At 44.2% G+C, this 22,122-nt stretch overlaps 1 protein-coding gene across 1 annotated transcript in view; it reads right to left on the bottom strand.

Annotated features, from left to right (window-relative positions):
- The window catches only part of LOC1277085 (synaptic vesicle membrane protein VAT-1 homolog-like), a 69,280-nt gene that overhangs the window by 24,895 nt on the left and 22,263 nt on the right, over positions 1-22,122 (bottom strand). The window contains exon 2 of the mRNA XM_061648001.1: positions 21,085-21,482. Within this exon, the coding sequence (XP_061503985.1) occupies positions 21,085-21,413 (329 nt within the window). The 5' untranslated portion in view covers positions 21,414-21,482. The remainder of the gene's footprint in view (positions 1-21,084; positions 21,483-22,122) is intronic.

Below are 22,122 nucleotides of genomic sequence, written 5' to 3'. Positions count from 1 at the left end.
ATGGGGAGTGTAAAACTGGAGACGTCGGTAAAATGTCCTGCGAACACTGGCTCGGCAGGAAAACGTCTCAACAGCATATCTCTGGGGACGGTTGCTCCGTTCTTCTGTCTTTCGTTTGCTTCTTTGGAATGGTCGTGAATGTCTGCCGTGTTTGGAAGGCTTATAGCTTTTGACAAGGATACGCGCTGACTTTGAGAAGTAACGACTTGGCAAGTAATGTTTTTTGAAGGACGTTAGAAATAGTTTTCTGCGTTGGTTTGATAAGTTTAGTCCAAAGAAAATGTTGCCAAGAAAAGTAGTAGGATAACATGCGAATCTAAATTTAAATGTAATACTTTTAGCAGAAAATGCTCAAATTTAATTTGATGCGTTTAGCCCTTTTGATTTGTTATCAAAAACAATTTCCCCTGCCCAATTCGATCATTAAACAGTTCTCGGAATCCGTAATTATTAATACGCAACTCAATAGCCTTTGATCGATTAATAAATGATTTCAACATTTGTGTCCTTCAATCATAAAAAAATCCACATCAACCTGAACCACGTCTAATTCAACACGTCCGCATCAACCCCTATTTGCTATCACCCTCGTGACCTGATGTCCTTAGAAAAATATAAAATATACCCTCCCTCCCGCATCTAATTGGTTCGCCCAAAAACAAGCAACCCCGCGCCGGCAGCAACACCTGGACGCAGCCGAATGTCCTTTTTCCATTTAAATTCCCATTTGAAACGCAAACATCCTATTACCGGTGCTGGTTCCGCGAGCAAACAAAGAAACATGCCCTAGGGGGTCCCGCTGTGTGTTCGCTCTCGCTCTTCTCCTACCCACACATAGCACAAATGTGAGGGCAGTGACCTTTTGACAGCTGAAATGGTTCCCGGGTCGTACAGTGGTGAAGGTGAGCGGCGCGTTTGAGGGTTCAACAAAGTGCCTCGACATTTCACACTCAGGACACACACACCACCACTAGCGGTCACATAGGCATTGCCGACGCGTGACGCGTTCACCTTGACGTTTGTTGGAAGGTCCTTTTTACTGTGTTTGCTCGTTATGTTCCGTTCCAGTGCGTTCGGAGCTTGCACAGGTTTTTAGTTACATCGGTCCTTGATGGGTTTGCTCATATATCCAACTGAAAATAGTTTGCCGTTGGGGAAAACTTACCTAAAAGGAAAGAAAAAGAAAACATGATTAGAAAATAGTTTTAAGTAATAGAAGGAATTATTGTGAGCATAAGACCCTAATGATATTGTAAAAAGAAATGAGGTATTAGAGACATGTAATTGTGGAAAAAGGACTTTTTCCACTTTTTTCGAGATATCGGGTTCCATTACTTCCATTAAGTTCCATTAAGGACCATTATTTTATCCCTTAACAATAGGCGAAGTTTCCCGTATCTTCGTTAGTAGCTTTGATGACATTTTTGCAATTTTCGATACTAATGCCCACGTGAGTTCTTCCTCAATTCTCCCATTCTTTAATCCATCATTGCTGTGTCGTGTCACATTTAATCAGCAGTGCCAATAGATCCGCATACGCCACATGACGACATACCAAAAACCAGCCGTGTTGACTAATCAAATATTTGATTTGTAAAGCATGTGAGCAGGAATCTTTGGGGGAGCAACTTCAATATAATACATATGAGAAAAGGCGTTCACCAAATGTTGGAAGCACAATTCAATGAAATGAGAAAAAAATTTCACCACTTTCTGTGTATCCCCTTCTTTCGGAGTTAGACACACATGCTGATATGAAAAGATTACCATCAAAAAAACATAGCCCATGAGCGAGAGGGAGAAAAAATCACAAAACCTCGAAAACCCAGCTGGCAATTGTCTGTTCAAGAGGAAAAAATCGATTACGTGCGTCAAATATTCACAGACGGATGACTTCATCCCGATAACGCTTGGGGGGGGGGGGAGGTAGGCTCGGAACGGAAACCCATCAGCAACCACAGGGCCGTCGCTGCGCCGCATATGTGTGGTTTTCCCGAGGTACGGGAACATTAAAATTGCGTGCAAAAAAGTGTTATTATTGAAGGGCTGGGCCAGAATGGAGCTTCCTTGCCATTCACAGCGCAGAGGAGCATCTTGATTATGTCCTGCCTACGCACTAACCCCGTACGCTCGATTTGTCACGTTTTTGTGAAACGTGTTTGATATTTAAAGCCAGAATCCGTAGAGTACGATGCTCATAGTGATGAGCTAAGACACCTATTATCGCCAGAGCTCGCATCCCGCAGTGTTGTGGATGCCATCAGGATGTCATCGTAAACGTCCGCATCATCATCATCATAATCATTATGATTTATGTGGTGCCCATCTACCAAAAACGCCACACTCGAGACACGCACATGGCACCACGCACAATGTTAAGGACGAAGGGCTTTTCTTCGTTGGCTTTACTTGAGCACCAACATCTTACAATACAGGAAGCTTCAGCGTGCTACGTGGTCCGTCAAGCATGTAACGCAAAGGTGCCTTATGTAAGCAAACATCTTAAAGAGCAAAATTTCATCACGAAATACCAACCATTCCACGGTAGCAAGAAGTTCCAACAAGGTTACGTAATTTCTGCAAAACGATATAATGTCACTTCCGTAGAATAAAATCATCCCCGCGGAAGTTCAAATATGTGAGCGAAGAATTTAATTTCGCACTGAAAGGTAAACATGGAGTGATGTAACAATATGTAATCCTATTTCACATTAACATCTCCACACGAACGTTAGCACCAATGCGATTCTCAAAAATTAATAATACATTCTACGGAACTATAGACACACCTAAACTCATCATTGTCGCATAATTCCAAATTTGATTTAACCGCGTGGGCAATGCGGCGGCAACGTACGCGATTGAAGTGGTTTCCTTGTATATATTTTCTAATATCCCGGATATTCAATTTAATAAAACGTGCAAAAATATCATTCCACGCATATAAAACGTGCAAAAATATATCAATGCGCCATTATGGTCATAAATCCATCAACCGTCCATCTGCATCTGCCCGAAAGAAAATAACCCGAAAACCAGTAGAACTGTCGTAATCCTCTTTAACGTCCTAAACAAACATCAACCCATATTCTCGCGGACGCGAGAAGCCTTGCCCCTCACACGGTTCAAACAGCACACCCAAAAACCATAGTGTGCGTATCATAGGCTATTTATCTTTCTTATCTTGCCAGAGTCAGAAATAGCACATTCCGAACACACCTGAAGGCGGCAGACGAATAATCACATTTTTCACGAAATTGGTTGCGGCAGCGCGAGCAACACACATCGAAAATGGTTCATGATAACGATGATGGTCGAGAGGTAATGCCCGACGGTTGGGGCTTAAGAACAGCAGTAACAAAATAAAAAAAGGAAAAAAAGCGGTCAAAAATAAACATTATTTCTCGCACGACCGTCAGCCACGCCACATATCGAGGAGACATGTACCGATGCATAAAATACCTATAAAATTCATCCAGATAAATCGGATACAGCCCCGCGTGTTACGGTCAAATCAGGCGGAACTACCATGAAAAGCGTAAACCCATCTCAAATGTTGGCCCTTTTTGCCCATCTGCTCTTTGTCTGCACATTCGTCGTCCTTGTTCATTCGGACCACTCTTGACATTGGCGAACTGGAAAAAAAATCTCAGACGGAAACGTACGCATTTTGGACGTCTGCGGAATGTAGCGTGTATATATCCGACTTCACGCTACTGTTCGCTCTGTCACACGCATCATTGCAGCAATGGGGATGAAATTGGGAAAATAATCCAGCACACGTTCGGTGGCTCAACATGACGGTAGAGCAGCCGACGACGCCTTCGCATCCTAAGTTACTGGACACATTAATTCTACTTGTTGCTGCAGAAGCATTAGACAGAACCAAGAGTTGAAACACCAGCACTGACAGAGTCTGAGAGGAATAATTACCAGCGAGGTCTGCGTCAAAAACGCTAACTCCCACGCGCACGTCCACACCAGGACGTGGACGAAGATGGAGTTCACACGAGCTCAGAAACTTTGCCCTGTTTTTGTCCATCCTCTACTTGACCGGATATTTCAAACGAATGGGCCCATGTGAAGGATTAGATGTTGGGGATTAGTTTCTCTTTCCTTTCTATTTTGTTTTTTTGTGTGTGTTAGTGTTATGCATCCTTTTCAACCTATCTGGTTCGAATCTGGTTCCACCAATGAACCCCCGAAGGGGCTAAAATGCTTATTTTCTTGTCGGCATTGCTTCACATTCGATGGCACGATCGCCCCGATTACCCAGACATACGAAGACGGCACAACACAATCCCGCCGCGCCGTGTAACGTTATCTTGCATCTCAGGATGGGCCCACCGTAGGTGTCGTGTGGACGAGTTTTAGGGCATAAACAAGCGGATTTAACCTTCACCCTCCAGAAAAGAACCTTTTTTTCGTAGCCTGCTTTCTGAACAGGCGGGAGAAGAAAGAAAACCAACAAGAAAAGGACACAGACAGAAATCCTAAATTTTGGGTCTCGTGTACGTGGGATATAATCTTTCTTTTTGCCTTTTTTCAGATTTTTTTCAAAACCTAGGGATTGGCGTTGATTGTTGGGACCGATAGCGGATGTACAGGCAGTCCTTTATCGGAATCTTTCACTGGTCTGATGGACGCTCTATCGATCTAAATTAAATGCACCTCAGGCCATTTCGTTGATTAGCATCACCGCACACAAGAAAATTTTAGTCCTTCGAACCGGATTCAATAAGAATGCAATCTCGATTTATCTCGTTTTGCACGAAATTGGGCAATCAATATCGTCTTCAGATCTGTAACGAGTTTTGTTAAGTATCTTTCAGTTTTGTTATAGAGATATTTCAAAATTTGGATAGGCTAACAAAGTCCTAATAAGTCCGTTTTATTTATTGACAAAGAAAGCATGAATAAAATATGTTCCTTTGAACATTCGGACCAAACCCCATATAACGACAACGTACATTAGCGATTCCCACGCTAATAGGTCCACGATAGTATCAACGACTTCTTGCCCGTCACATCTTTGTTAGCGCACCATTAGTAGCCTTCTTCAGACGTAAATTGAATAAAGGTTGGAAATTATACATCCAGCTGCTGACGATGAAACGCTTGCAAAAAAGAATTACCCAGTCAATAGAGTGGAGAAGTTCAAGAGCGCAGCACAATCGTGCCTTCCCGGACAGAATCTAGTGCAATGCTAAAAGATCACTTTGAAAAGACCAGTTATGACATACAGCAGGGAAAAGCACTTGCGCGGGATCCCAAATGGGATGTGTTGAAGCATTTCTTTAATTCCATCCGAACAGCGAGCCGACCGCTTTGCCTTTCCTTTCGTCCCTCAGCTCGGCTTAAAGTGTATTCCGCCACCACCAGCATCTTTGTTGGGCGCAAGCGCACACACACCAGAGGCTGCCGCCGTCACTGCCAACCGGCGGATATATAATCTTCAGATTTATTAGCTCAAAAGGAGAACACAGCACGGCCCGCGGGTCGGCAGATCCCATTGAAACGTACTGTGCGCTTAGTTGTTTTCCCCCCATTGGCTACCCAGAAGCCCAGAAGCGCAACAGGAAAAATCCTACCCACTTTCATCTAATGCCTCCACATCCAATCTGCCAAAAGGAATGTAATGCACCACACACACACACACACACAACCATCGTCTGTAGAGATCGCTGACACATGCAACGGGAAGAAAGGAGTGCCTGGCGGTATGTCATTATTGCCACCCGGATCTCGGACATGCGACGAAACCAAAGCAATGGAAGAAATCAATTTAATTCAATTATTCCCATTTTTCTATCGGCTGCCGTAGCTGCTGCCCGGGATCGCAGACGACTCTCAGGGGCAATACGTTTGACCCGAGGAGAAGAAGAGCCTTCTCTAGAGGTTCGACTCACACACTAAGAGATCCGGCGGAAGTGAAAGAAAGCATACGTCCGCCAGTTAGCCCCGGAAGCGAGTCTCGGACACCTTCCAGAAGTGGTCCGGCTTTTACAAAGTTAGTCTCTTTGTCCTTCCCATTCCATCAGGCCAGAGGGGAAATAAGTGCGTTGGCGGACTAAACATCTGATCCGACGACTTCTTCCTATTGCGCTCCTCCTTTTCTCCTGACTTCAGCTTTCATTACGTGTTCGATTTCACGATCCCGCAACTCCCTCTTTCTATCAGCACTCGCGGGACGTTAGGGTTTTTCTTATCACAAGAACACCCGTCCCCTCTCCCCATCTTACAGGCACGTTTCGTTTTTTGTTTGGTCCCGCGATGATTTTGACACAACTTCCGGACCAATTGGAGAGTCCCACGCCCTTTAGCCCCCTCGCGTAATCTGGACGATGACAGATTTCCGCTCCTGGTCACCCAAACACCGATGCGGTTCAAAAGCAATTCGTGCCCATTTCCGTCCCATCTCTCAAGGGGGGATTCCACAGGGAATATATGGGAGCAGCTAGCTGTGGACATCATCACAGGCACAGCAATAAGAGAAGCAACCGAAGAAAAAAAACAAGAAGATTGAACTGTCGGAAGTTCACGTTTAATAAGCATGCCAGTGGCAAACAACATCGGCCACCAGAGTACACGGTTGCGAAAGATAACGAAAATAGAAGATGGCAACTAGGGGGTTTGACGTTGGGAAGGACCACTTGTAGGATTGATCACGTTGTCTTTACGCTGGCAGCAAATCAACTACAGGAAGTCTGTTGCTTCTGTTGGCGAATAATTCGCCACGCAGAGAGAGCATTTAGATTAGAGCATTTGGATATTGCATAAACTTCAATATTCTAGTCTTTTTAGGTATAGCATAGAGACATCTTCCAATAGTGGTCATAGTCATAGAATCAGCAAAAAACAGTCAATTTTGGGGAATTCACCAGGATTTTTATGGTTGGATACTCATAACTCACATGTTACATTAAAAAGTATTCCAAACAAGTACCCATGCACCATGATCTCAATTATTAAATTTAGACAGGAAAAATAGAAACTTTACTCGATGTTCAAAATTTGCTATTATGCCCTAAGAAGACCCATTATGCAGTATTGCTATCTGAAGGATTATGTCCGCAATGAATTATATGTATTGTATTTAAGTTTTTCCGTAATAACCGATGGCTGAGCATAAGTGGAAAAGGATTAGCTTCCTTTCGCTAGAGACACCATTTCCAAGCAGAGCAAAACAAAAGATATTAGCTTTGCAAAAATACGTCTTCACAGCCCATTCCATCGCCACAACCACTCATAAGACACAGAACACGCTTTGAATCATAAAAACGAACAAAGTCAGCGCGAACGCCACCGAAAATGGAGCCTCCACCAACCACACCATCCTGTCAACGTTTGTCTGTGTGTCGGAAAGTTAAATACCAAAAGGTTATGTTTTCGTCCGCTCCCAGTCCCCCAAGCCACTACCCCTTTCGGTGCGAGACACACCACACCGCAGAGAGCAAACCTATCCTTCCGGCATTATTGCGTTCTTGTATCGCATTAGCTTTATTACCGTGGCGAACCAATTACGGCAAACTGACGTGGAAACCCCCGGCAGACACACACACACATGCACTGACACGCTACTTTCTTTTAGCCGAACATAATGCACGAAACATCGCACACGCACACCAGACCAAGCACTGGAGGTGGGGGCCCCACTCGTATTTTCTTCTACGAGCGATCCAAGAGCGATAGGGATAGAAGAAAACTTTTCCCACATGTTTCATTTCAGCTTTTGCTTTCATGGAACTGGCCACAAGGGCGAACCAAAAAAAAAAAAAAAGAAGCTCTCCTGGTATCACATTTCACCCATAAGAAAGCCAGTGTCATGTACGGTTTTTGCAGAGGACAATAGGAATCTTTTCAGACCAAAAAGGAAAACATGCTGCCAAATAACACAGCCAATCACGGATGCCTCGAATTAGGACGATATGGCGGCCCCAAATGGCAACTCGAGACGCAACTGGTATTAATCCGTCACGAGGACAATACCGGCACGACAGCGGAAAGTCATCAACGGTGCCAAGGTTGGGAATGATAAAAACGTGAACATAAAGGGAGGCCCGCCATAAAGCAAAATCTTTTCCAAGGAAAGATAAGCATCGTTCGGTGGCAAAGGACATTAGTAGGACTTGTCTGGACGATTGGTGGAGTCTAAGCTATTTCTGAAGAGGACATGACGGTTAAAGCATGACTCTTTTCGATAGTTCAATATGTATCATATCAACACAAACTCATACCAAAAATATTGTTTCATCAACTTCCGGACGGTATTCATCGGCAACTGTTGATAAGCTGGTGTGTCATCGGCTTTGGAGTTGGTCATCCAAACGGTGACAAATACTTCCGATTCTATTCAAAGAATATCATTAACCAATTGAATCCGTCATCCGTTGGGCGCCACCGTCCCCGACGTTTTATATTTTATTACACAGTACCCTTCTCCTCCTCCTCCTCCTCCAGTGACATTTGAATCATCCGGTAATAAACACACTGCCGGCTGCTGAATCACTTTGTGCGGTACGTGCGAAATTTCCTACTCGCTGCGCTTACAGAATACATTATGACAACGACTCATCATCTAACGACGGTGTCTAGAGGAGAAAATGATGCACGTGATTCACATTCGAGCGGGACGAGCCTAAGCCGCCACACACTAAGTGGCTCGATTTGTTTTACAACCCCGTGGCGGACTCCTCAAAAACTTTCCGGTGGGGCACGGCACAACTTCGCTACTTCGACTTACAAATTTTCGGCACACTAGAGGAGATGGGAATGCATAATTTAGTTAAGCCCAATTTTAACACCATCCTCTCGCCGCGAAGATTCGCCCAATTATCGCACCGATCGTCACAGCGAGCACACACACACACAGGCTCACTAATGATGATCTAATTTTATTATCATAGTATAGTGCCCCACTACGGTGGCGCGTTAGAGTTTTCCGCTCTCTATCTTTTCTTGGGTGGGTTCCGTTCGGGGAGGGTTTCCGATTATTAAAAGCCATCACAAACTAATCCGTAGCGGCAGATAGATTGGGGAAAATAGGTTAAGAAGATGATGATTAATTTTGAGAATTATTAATTACCGCTTGGATCAACATTTAAAGAGCTAGGGAAGGTATTTATTTAATTTCCAATATTTTATCAATACAATAACTATTTATTTATTGATTTCATGATTTATTATCATTCAATTTTGTTTCCGTCAGTTCTAAATCGTAGCAAAAATGAGGGATGGGAAGCAAATTCGCCTTCTAAATGTTGTCTAAATTCCACCCGTGTTTGGATGGTTTCATCCTCTAAACGCTCGGTCATAGTGCACCATTTACTAGCGCACTCGTAAAGGCGTACAAAACCCTCCCCTTAGCATTGGAAAAGCTCGACTCTGTTGAAGGGAAAACCCGCATTACTTTAGGAGTAAGCAAACAAAAATGCTGCAACGCCAAAACCACACCAAAACCACACCAAAACACACCAACTCGGCTTCGTTCCTCTCGTTCACACACTCGTGTCGAAAAATTGCAGAAAATTGAAAAAAAAACACATAACAAATAAGAAGACGAGAAAAAAAACTGGAACCGAAAAAAACAACGAAAACTCATCGCAATTTACCCCACCTGTACTCCTCACCGTTTTGTTTTTGCAGTGCCTGCTGCTGTACATTTGTAGAGCGGAAAAACGGAAAAAACGCTGTTGTATGGCGAAGCGTGAAAAATGTTGGACTTTGTGTCTGTTGCTGCGAAGAGGGAGAGAGGATTATGGGGGATGCTATTATCAGCGAGATGAGGCGGGGGTATTGCAGTGAAACGCAACTACAATCAGTCGGCTTCTCCTCTTCGTTCGCGTATGCTCCCCCCCGCACGGCCAGATTGGCGGACGAAAAGATGAAGGATGATGATTTCACAACATTTCTCTCTGTGTTGCAAGCAAACCGCAAGCCCGCCAAGCGAACGAGCCGAACCCAAATAACGAGGGCGAATATACACACACGCGCGAACAGAGACGATATAGTACGGCGGTTTTTTTCTGTGCCGAGCCTCATCAACCTCCTTTGGCAGCGGCTACACGGAAAGTGAAAACTAACCTCTCTCGAACGAAACAGCCGCTACCTACACTGCCACCATGCCTCACACTGCAGAAGCTGCTGGCTGGTTTGGTTATTAGTTATCAAAATTTCTCCACCAGAGAGCGCCAACACTTTTTTTCCACCCTTCATACCGTTTTCCTCTGCTGCACGGATGGTTCGTGCGCTTTTCCGTGCGTAACACAACGCTAACGAGGGGAAAAATTTTGCGGTGTTACAAGAGCCAAGAGCCATGGAACGGTAATGTGCGGCACGAGGGGTTGGGAAAGTACATCGCCAAGAGGGAAAAAAGGGTTGGTGCAGGTGCGGGGAGCGCGTTTTTGAACATAAAAATAGTAATTAGATAAAATAAATTATCTGATAATGCATATGTAGCTTGACCATTAGGCATGGCGTTCAGCTTTTAGGAGTTGGATGCCAATTTTGGAACATTTGTGGACAGTATTCAACCCAATGTAAAGAGAAAGTAAAATTTGTTTAATCTTAGCAACAAATAACAATATATAGAGTAGAACAAAAATCAAATTAAACTGTTCTAATTATGAATAAGTCCTAAATGACTCCGATATTTAGCAATGGCATGTTTTGATGCCTATTGTGATTACAACCAATGATAGGAATTTTACAAAACCAACTAGTTTCACTATAAGGAATTTGGCAAATTGAATCAGACAATGCAAATGTCAAAATCCAATAGGACAAAACGGAACTGTCAATTCTGGATGTGGAAAATACGACTGGTTTGATGAACATTCCACTGGCCCACAGTGAAAAATTCTAAGCTGCCATTAACCAAGAGTTGACAAGACCTTGATGACTTCAAGCACACCTTACGTTTAGTCCAACCTCACCAACATATCGTAGTAATCGATCAGTATATGGGGTTGTCGTATCAAAAACTATGACACACGTTAAAATCCCCTCACAGAATCCAACCGAATTCGAATTGTATTCTTTATTTCCAACCAACTGAGGACTTTAGCCCATTAGCCCTTTATACTGCTACACTCCTTCCAAATCCAAAGTTGAATAACTCAAATGCACTTCTTTCGTTTCAAAATATAACAACAAACATATTAAAAAAATGCTTCTCATAACCTCAACATTCAACATGGAAATAGCAAAATAGTACATCATTCCCCACCCAACGGAAGGTCAACATACTGACACGCACACCCAAATCATCAAATAAATTGCTTTTGGATACGCTTTTCCATTCCAAACCCAATCGACCGAATTATAAGATCAACACATTCCACCACCACCAACACCACGACGACACACACCACACGAAAGGATTACCCCCAAATAAAACAAAGGGCGAAAATTAGGTACGACACACACTCGACCCCGAATAGGTTGGTTGGGGAAAATTGTGTTCTCTTTTCGGGAGGGCGCAGGGGACACCTCCCCTTGTACCGCAAAAAGGATTCCTCGGGGTCTGTGTGTACGTGCGTCCTGCAAATCAAACGACCCAAACACACACACACACACACACACCAAAAAGGTTGCACATACGAGAGGCAAAATAGCAACCAAAATACCGAGACAAATAAATTGTTCCACATCATTGCTGGGGCGACATATGTGGTGCGCTAGACATAACACACTGGCACGTTTTGGGATTCTCGTTCGCAACGGGGTTTTGCTGATCTCCCATTCAGTGGCCGTGCTCGAGGAGCAGACCCACACTATACATGGTAGCTTACACCAAAGGAAAACCCTTAATATTTGAACACGCATAAAGCAATTTTGTGCTTTGTATTTTTTTCTGGGATTTCTTGCTTACTGCTATAAATATTTGCACCACTGTATCCACTGCGAGAGACCTTCGCTCCGTCCGGGCGCGACATCCGCAATGGAAAATTTACATGCTATATCCTATCAGATTCAGACCCAGACTGGCCTTGAACCTGACCCTAATGTATTTTTTCCCCTGCCTCACACACCCATCACGTCTGGAGTGAGAATCTAATAATTTTCCCAATTCTGTCCCTTCGACTGCCTCCCTAGGTTAGCCCCATTCCTCCGCGCTGGCTGTTGGTCACGGACGATTGGTAGAGCGAATGGGCGGCGACCGTACACACACGCCGACAGCTTCACACCACCACCACCCTGTTGTCGGCTAATACTCGAGTTAACGGACCGAAATCTCTCTAGAGATCGATATAATTAAATTACTCTGCCAGCCCAGACAAAGTGTGTTTTGTTTTTCATGAGGGTTATTTTCTGTGTTGTTCGCAGTCGCTTTGCAGCAAAGACCGAACACAAAGACAAATACAAGTTCTTTGGTACGAGGAACTCGTGTGCTCTGAAACAAGGATTTCCTGGAGCGCAAAAACTAATAATAAAGGACCGCACAAACAATCGACTGTTAACCTCACCTTTTTCCCGAAGTTTATGATGCCTAGCGGGCGCAGAGCTAGAAATCACCGTGGAGAAAGTAAGTGTGGTCAATAACATATTATGCTATCCCTCTTTTTTTTTTTTTTTTGAATCGCTTTCCAGATCCACGCGAAATAAAAGCGATAGGATGCGCGAAATACCAACCACAAAAAATCCCATTAAAGTTCCGCGAAGGATAAAACAATTAGAACAACTTTGCAATTTTCGGGCAAAGTCCTCGGAGAGGGCCTAAATCTCCAGGCGCCAAACCCCGTTGCAGGAAGGGGCTTAGCAGTTCGCAAAATCGACCTTTTCAAAAAGATTGCACATAAATCATTACCCTTTTGTGCCTAAATTGGGGTGTAGGAAAATGCAGAGCATGAACAAAAAATCTACAGCAATGTGCAATATATTTTTTTTTAATGACCCATATCACCAAGCAAAAAACCACAATTAACTCCTCGAAATGAACCACATACCAACTGCGCGATAAGGTTTTAGGGCGACGCCGGTACCCCTTTCTAGTCCGTTTCATTCGTTTCATAAATCAAACTTATTAAAAAAAGAAAGCAAAAACATCTTGAAATTGGCTACCAATTAGTTAATCTTAAATGACAGGCTTACGAAGAGGCCGAAACGATAACCTTAACCTTTTCACCAGACTGGCAACAACAAACTTAAGACAACGAAAGCGATGAGTTAACGACTCATCACATTGGCGCTGGAGGATTGTTGTGCTGAGTTGAGCTGGCACAAAAAAAAATGTATCAACAGTTGTTTCTTTTTCGCTGCTACAATCTTTCGAACCATTTAATTAATGCCTGATAATGAAAGTTCTAGTAAGACTATGGACTAAGCATCAATTTTACAATTTTCTTCATCACAAATCTTAGTACAATATGTAACTAAATGACATTAATAGTTAAATATGAAACTGAAACAACATGAATCGCAATTATACATTAGTCATAAATTCCTAACTGTATAATAATACCTACAACACATGATAAATTACTCAGACAACTAAGTTTCTTGGTTAAAGAATTCAATATTTGTCGTCAGCTTTCAAAATTCCCAAACACACCGCTTTTAGGAACAAACATTATTAATGAATAGAACACACAGTAAAGGATCCAATCAGATTCCGGATACTGTTGCATAATGGAAGAAGCATACCACACACAAACTATTCACAATCCTGTGCCTACCAGTTACTACAAGAGAAAGAACCGGGAAAGCTCATACCAGCCCATCATCATTACGATTATTTATTATCATCCCTCCTCATCGGGATCAACATTATCACTCCGGTCCAGGGACGCAGGCGGCATCTAAAAACCCGAAGACTCTGTTGCCCGTGTCTATATCTATATGGAGGGGCATTAAGAAGTGTCATCTCCTTCGCAGCACGATCGTTTCCGTCCGGACAACATACACAATCGCACTAATGGTTGGTTCCGCCTGGTAAGCAGATCCGGTTAATGATTTTCACGCCACACCAAAACCGGAGGGTGTGTAGGGTGAGAAAAGCGGGACATGAGGATGGACAGAATGGAAGAACAAGAAACGTACAAGGGGAACTAGGAATCACAAGCAGAGGAAGTGCCCACCAGCAAAAGCGGGACCGAACTTTGACTAATAACAAATTTGTGGCCAGCCGATAGCTCACTGCGGGTATCATCTCCCTGACGCCTGTGCACGGAGGCTTTTGGCTCTAACGAATGCCCCCGCGTGCCGTTCGCCAAACGCCGGTGGTGGTTTATCATCAATTGTGTGATAGGCAATTAATCAAACCATACCCACATCCGAGCGATGCATTTCAGGACGCGGAAGCGTACAACGGTGAGGGCACACCAGTATGGTTTGACAAATAGTCATCCACTCCCGGCAATGGTGGCACAGGCACAATAAAAAGGACAGCACATGTTTGCCGCACAATCCATCGATGAGGTACGAACGATCTAAGGGAGCAGGAGATCCCAGCAAACCCGGCTCAAATAACACGCAGAAACTGATGAGAGATTTGTGGCTGTTGGAAAAGCAAAGCATCCACCAATGGCTAAGTACGCCGAGGCTTCATAATGCTCCGAGAGGTGCAGAATGATGCAGGAGGAACAAACACATCGTTGAAATTTGAAGCTGATGTACCACAAGCATAACCACTCAAGTCAAAGCGTCAGTTTTACAGCAAATGAACTAGAATAATTTTAATATTCAACCAATTTTCTATAAGCTGAATGCATAACTACTCTAGGTGATTTGCTAGTCAGTATTTATAATGACAAGAGTTAAAACAATCATCGTGGCTTATCTTTTGAAACAGTTATTCAACTCATGAAATGATTAATTCACTGTGATTCAGATATCAGTCGACATCAGAGATATCAGAGAGTTAAATGTGAATAATTCTTCAACTTTTCAAACAGTTCCTGAACTCAAGATGGGTTTGATTCATAGGGTGGAGCTACTGGTAGCTGTAGAAAGCTAAGTAACTGATCTATATAAAACTTTCGCAGAATTTACTTAACACAATAATCATTTAATTTACCCAGACAGAGCTATAGGGCGGCATTGGGAGTTACATCACTCGTCGAGATTAGCCTGTCTAATAGATTAAATGATTTAACTCACATTCAGTGAGTTGCTGCTCGCTCATTCCAGCTCAGTATGCCAGATTTGTCTAATTCCTGCGGCTTGGGACCTCTCTTGAGCGTAAAACGCTATTGCGTCGCATTTCATTCATGATCATTCCGAGAATCATTCAATGAAAGGTTCTAAACAGTAGCGTGGCGCAGTCGTTGTACGTTATATTTATCTCGCTAATGGTGCATTGCCGCTGACGCGTTGCAGCTATTTTTTGTGTGTGCAACAACGTGAGTAAGTTCCTTATCAAGAACCACCATGAATCATTCGCGCTCAGCGGCTATGGAAGGAGGGGACATGACGAATGTTTGATTACGCTTTGCGCTTATCGCTTTTCGAACTAACCGCCGCTCCGTACCCGCTCAAACTATTGTACAACAAACCGAACAGAGCCAGTAAAAACTTTCCATGGCATTTCTTTGTTTCTTAAACGAATTGAAAAACGCAAACACGAAACAATTAACGAAACAAATCCCTAAAGGTCTAGGTCACACCCTTACACCAAGAGCAAAACGTAATCAGAAAAGAGAACCAGAGCCGCCGACCGTAAGCTTCGTCACTTGTCCCGAGACAAAGACTTTAATCCCATATACATCAGCCTCTACTCCCCTGTGACGACGACGACGATGATGATGGTAATCCAATCTCAGCTGCCGCTATATCGGAGCCGCGGGTCGGTGATAATTGATTGATTTGATTCAATTATACACAAAGCCGGTCCCCGCCCGGGGAAGAGTTTGCCGGTCAATCCTGGTCACGGCACCAGTAAATGTCTTGGGACGAGACTAATCCAGTGTCCGACTTGGGAAGAGGAGAGCATTGCCCAGACATCACATTGTGCAGAAGGAAGCGTACCCAGAGCAAGCTTACCCAGTAGGCTGCATGTAGCGCACCGGACACTAATCTGATCCGACGACTTCTGAGCTCTCGGAAGATGGACAGCATGGTGAGGAGCGTGAAGACTCCCGGGGGCGGTGTGTTGATTATGCGTGCGATGTAACGGTCCATTAGGGCGCGTCCTTGGCCGTACAACACAGTCTGCGTTGTAAGTGATGTGCAAAAAAAGATTGCAACTTATGGAAGTTGATTTTCTAGCTAATGACAGTAGAGTTACTTCTTCATTCCATGGAATTCTTGTTGGATACATAATATTGTTGAAGTTGGATTCTAGAGTATCTTAAGGTTAATCATGCGTCAAAAAAATAGCACAAACCTCGAAAACACAATATTAAATTAATCATCAACCACCGCCTAAACTGCTCTTCAACCGACATTCCTTACCGTTGGCTGACAAACAAGGAAGAGTTCTACATTCCTAACATTCCAACGCCGGAACCAAGTGTGCATTTGTCTACTACCCGAACGTCGCCACCATAATTCTTGCTAGGCTCAACGAAGCTCGCGCACGCCCTGCATATGAGTGGAATATTAAAACGCTTGTCGATGACAATATAGACAGCTTCTCAAGCTGAGCTGATGAGCAATCGCACGCGACACTCGTTCGATAATGCTGCGTCCATAGCATTCGGTATGCACCGCGTTGCCCCCTCCGTCGATTGTCGTTCTCAATTACACAATACCTTAACGACTCCTCACTCCGCAGCTGCAGTGATTTATTTGGTGGATTGCAAAGACATGTTCCTTCCCGCAACACAATAGGAGGCACTTGCGGGCATTGTTTGCTCTGCACTTGCTTGTCGATACTCAATCTGCGGTCGCGGCTATAAAGTGGGTCTGCTATGCTAGCTTGCAGTTCACCCTGGAGGACCGAAGAAATCCGTTGCAGTCACACACTTGCGCTCGAAATATTGCAACGCCTAATTGCATCGTCGACACGCCAAACACGACAAACACACACCCTGTGGGGTGTGAAGCAGCGAGATACAACCGTTCAGCAACGCTGGCGCGTCATATCGGGTGGTGTCTCTAAATCAATGATTCACACACAGAAGGCCACTTGGAAGCGAAATAATGCACCGGTAAATGATAAACGTGGCTAAAGCTTCAATATTTTTTTTTTTGTTCGCTTTCAGTTGTACCCATGAAATCACCCGGGGCTCGAGATGGACTTTATCACCGGAAATAATGGCTTCCCGCTCGCGCGCGTTACCGTCGATCGTTACCACTTGTGCTACGGGTTATAGAGCCGTGAACGGTAAATTGCGTTACAATTTTATTTTTCCTCAGTGTCAAATGGGTTCCATTTAACAAGCAAAAAAAGGCGTTTTTAGAGTTTTTTTTCCAATCGTTAAGGTACGGTTGAGCGTTTCCCATTACTCATCAGCGCGCCCGCCCTTACACAAAAATAGCTGTCGTATGTACATTTCCATAATAAATCAATTTTTCACTTTCACCTCACGGAGAAGAAGCTTTCATCAATGGATCGTCATGTTTAGCAGTAAATCTTCATTTCAAATGTGTAAAAAGACCATTTTTGTACGGGTCATAAAAGTGAACACAGTAAACACATAAAAGCTACAACAAGAGCAACAGCAAAAAATAGGAATCATGCGGCGTATAAAATGTAAACTCCCTATTGGATGTGTCCCAATGAATTTTGATAACCAATAAACACCATGGGTAAACTCAACTGAATCATTTCAGTTTAATGATACGGTGCTTCGTTTACAAATCTGTACAAACACCTTCAAACAATTTTGGGATAGATGGTATCGCTACACGAACCTTTCGAGGAGAAATCAATTCCCCTGAGAAGAGTGAGAAATTGGACGTCAAGGGTAAGTGAGACCCGATGGACTAAGTGTAAGTAATCGATTTCTTCATTTCCAATTAAGAAAAAACCAACATCTCCAAGTCCTTAGGTGTATTGGTGTCCTTAAATGAAAGTTTGAAGTATAACATATCAAAGAGGAGGAAACTGAAACCTCTTTCCTGTCACTGTGATGCATAACACACATTTTCCCCCCTTCTATCACACCCTCACAACTATCGCAACCTCACAACCAACAAACAAAAACTAACACAAACAAGCAAAAGACGACAGCCAAGCCTCAACAATCATTCAGGGAAAATGAACGCTCTCCCCCGAGTTGCCGTCATCTTTGCATGACGGGGTACGTGCGTTCTTTTCTTGCATTCAATAAAACGGTTTTCTCAAGATCAAGATCGTTTCCGTTTCCATCCCACCCAGCCCCCGCAACAAACACGAGTCGGTTGCATTTTTTGGTTTCGTTTTCGGCTGTCAAAAAATTGAAAACGTCCCGCGAAACGAACAAAAAAACCTGCCCACCACCACCGCAAGTCACACACAACACAGAGCTGACAGATTCAACGTCGTCTTGCCTGTCTGGCTTTGTGAGCGCTAACGCCTTCCACATGAGATTCTGACTTGCTGTTGCATTTGCTAGCAAGCTATCATTATGGCGCAAGGCGCATCATCTCAATTGACGAACTGCAGTCATCTGAGAATGTGAAGCGAGAACCCCATGCATGCATCTCAACCCTCCGATCTCATATACTCTGATATGTGTTTTTTGAGCTCGAGGCTATCCTGGGGTAAAGAGGAAATCAACCTCGTGATGTGAAATCACTTCACTTGTCAACAATCGCGCGAGGTTAAGGCACAGATATAAATCACTTGATATCTCGACCGGCGGATCGATTTACACGCCAAAGCGGGGGTATCTCTGGGCCCACCAATAACGCGCGCCCGTTAATTTGATAATGATTGCGGTTATTTAAGGCCAATTTGAAATCGAACTCGTTAATTCGATTTCGAGCATACTGGAGAGGCATGCAAAATGATCTCAATTTTTTTGGTATCTACAAAACAAAACTGTTGGACAGAGTTCAGTTTTTGGAACTATTCCTGCGGCCAAACACGATAATTATACATTTGCAGACATTTGAATTTGCGCGCGAGAAATCAGTGTCACTCATAAAACGTCTGCTAAAATGCTTCACATTGCAAGCGTCTCTTCCTCCCACCAAAATTCCTAACCCTTCCTCCTCTTCGCGGCCCAAATTTTCGCCCAAAGACTTCGTTTTTAAAGATGGCGCACAGGCCGGCCGTACCAAAATCGTCCAAACAAGATGCAAAGAGAAGCACCACCAAAAAGGGAAACGAGCCTTCCCAAGCAAGACCCAAAACCTCAAAACCTCCGCAACGGAGTCAAGCTCACATGTGCAGTGCACGTGTTGCCGATAGCGTTGCGTTTACACTTTTTCCACCCCACGCCAAAAGGGTATGTGTACGCACACACACACATCAGTTCTACTTCTGCTTGTTATCGCCTTCTTTCCCTTGGGAAGACTTTGGACATTCTTTCCTCCCCTGTCGTTCGTCGATGTAACCGCCCAACCGTTCGGGGCAACTTGTTTTAACCGCCAACATCCTGTTCAGAGAATCCTTTCCAATACGCACAAACGCTGCTCCCATCCCACCGAAGAATATCAGAGGCAAAGACAGAGTTCAGAACGTCACACAGAGAGTTCAAAATCTTAAGCGTACCAACTTTTTACTTGTCCGCCTGCTGTTGTGCATTGCCGTGGTGTCCCTTTTTTCTTTCGTTCGACATAAAACATGAATCATAAATGTTTGCACACCCGAAAGGAAAGAAAACTGTATCATAAACCAAGCGCACATCAGAGGCTTGTCACTTCTTCGCGTAGTTGTCGTACACACATCGTTCTCCCAACCGGTAGTACCAGAGGGCACACAAATGAAGCGGTAAAAGAGGGATGCTAAGAAAAGACGCACACACATGCTCCGCGCGCCGTGCCCTTTTTGTTCGGCTTGCTCTTCAAGATGTCGAGCAATGAAGGGGTTTTTTTTTTGTTGGCGAAAAGTTTATATCATCCAGGGCAGGGAATATTGTCCGTGTGTGTGTCTCCAGCCCAAAGGCCAACGCAAGCAACCTGCGCGCTTCGTTTCCGAAGTGATAAAAACATGATTTACGATTATGGATTCTTGGTGCGTATGACAAATTTTGGAGAGCATACACGCACACCCAAAAAAAACCTCCCGACATCCGATAACTCTATCAGTGATGAGATGGGTTATGAATTCTCGAGAACCTTTTCCCAGGAGGAAGCCATAGCAATTGGAAGAGTGCCTTCTTTTGGCACAAGCATGTCATTCCAAGCAATATTACTGGGGATATACAAATTCTGACAGTTTGGGTAACTATTTCTAGATACTGGGTTCGGTGATCAAGTCCTAAAATTTGATTAATGTTTCCAGACATTTGCCAAATCTTTCCCCGCTTGTTCATATCTTCAGACAAAATCAAACAGATACTTCCACCGCAGACTACTATTTGCTCGAGTTACGGACCAACTCTCCACACAATGCATCATCATCACAACATCTCCAACCCAACTCCCTCAAGTGCTTCCAATCATCTAGATCAGTCAGCGATCGGGGTAAAACTGATCAAGTGGAACAACACAAAGCACAATGCGGAAAAGAAACCCTTCGGTGCTCGTAAATTCGACACTCAAAAATCATCAAATTCACGCTTCAGCGATGTCGAGATAGAATAGGGCCGATAAGCCGATGTCCAATTTAGTGTCTAGAACCAGGGCCTGTATCATGTCTCAATAAACAAGCAAACGGGACCAGGGAAGCAGCAGTGTCGCACATCATTTCCCATTCCCTTGGGTATATAATTTTGCACCCAAGGAAAAATGCAAAAGAAGTGCAAAAAAAATGCTGGAATTCACTCGGGAATTAGAGGCTTTTTCGGGTTGGGTTCTGCTCCAGAAAACCCAAAACATGTTGAACAACATTATACACACTTCTAATGCCTCGTGTCTGTATAGTACCCCTTAGGATCTTAGGATCGCCATCGCAGGCCATCTCGAAAAAAGGCCACAAAATATGCTCAACATCCATTGGAATCAGTTAACGGAGCACACCACACCACACACCAGTCCTTAATTAACGATCCCTTCCCTTTGATTCAGTTCGTTCAATTGTTGCCTTGCTTGGGGGCTCTGTGTGTGACTTACCATGCCTTGACGCGGATCAGCACCTCGCCGGCCTGGGGCGACGGTTCGGGCTTTTTCAGGATCTTCACGTTCTTGAAACCACCGAAACCGGTCAGCACGACGGCGCGCATCTCCTTCGGTGGGTCTTCCTTCTTCTCCTCGGCCTTCGCCTTCTCGTCCGGGGTCGCACCGCCGTTGGTCTGTTCTTCGCCGGCGACTGCCGTCTTGGCATCTCCACCCTCGGCATGCCCGTTCTCGGCCGGCGTGACGACGGCCGTCTCGTTCGTGGGCGACGGGGTCTTCGTTTCGGCGGTCTGTGCAACGACTGGTGCTTCTGTGGTTTCAGTCATCTTGCTGATTATGCGTTGAAAGCGAGCTTAGCGAAAAGGTACACGCGTGGGCCGGGGGGGCTTGCTTGGCTGTGGAATGAAAGAAGCATCGAGACAAAAAAAAGGGTTAGAGCGGAGCTCGTATCGGAAGAGAGCACTGTGTTATTATGGCGTCCTTATTTTAATTAATGTCTATTAATCAATGGTTAAGATTGGAAAAGCTGCGCTACCTGGCAGGCAGCAAGGAGACAGTTTTGAACCTTTTCAACCAATAAATTATGTCCAAGAAATACATCAGAATATCAGAATACAGAAAGCATCCAACAAAGACCAATATTATCAACGTGTGAGCGTACATGGAAATTAAAATTTACTTCGTAACGTATTCCAGGAACATGGAAAAGTGCGTCCATTTTCCGGTGTGTGTGTGTGTGTGTGTGTATTTGATGCCAAGATATTCCATCGCAACCGAAACGTTCTGAAGGAATGGGAAATGAACAACGCCACGAACAAGATCCTAAAGATGCCAAATGGAGGCTGCTGCTGATGCTGCTCTCGCTATGACGCTACATCTCACAACCTCAGTATTCTACATCGCCTTCCTTCCCTTCTCCACATTTTCCGCGGCCGATGTAAATATTTATAAACGACAAGACAAAGCAACCGATTCCGTCGTTCTTCGGTAGATGCTGCCGGAGTTGCGCTGCTTCCACTTCTACCAGATCTTGTG

This window comes from Anopheles gambiae, chromosome 2, assembly GCF_943734735.2.
Source record: "Anopheles gambiae chromosome 2, idAnoGambNW_F1_1, whole genome shotgun sequence".
Lineage (NCBI taxonomy): Eukaryota > Metazoa > Arthropoda > Insecta > Diptera > Culicidae > Anopheles > Anopheles gambiae.
This window is presented reverse-complemented; position numbering and strand designations above follow the sequence as displayed.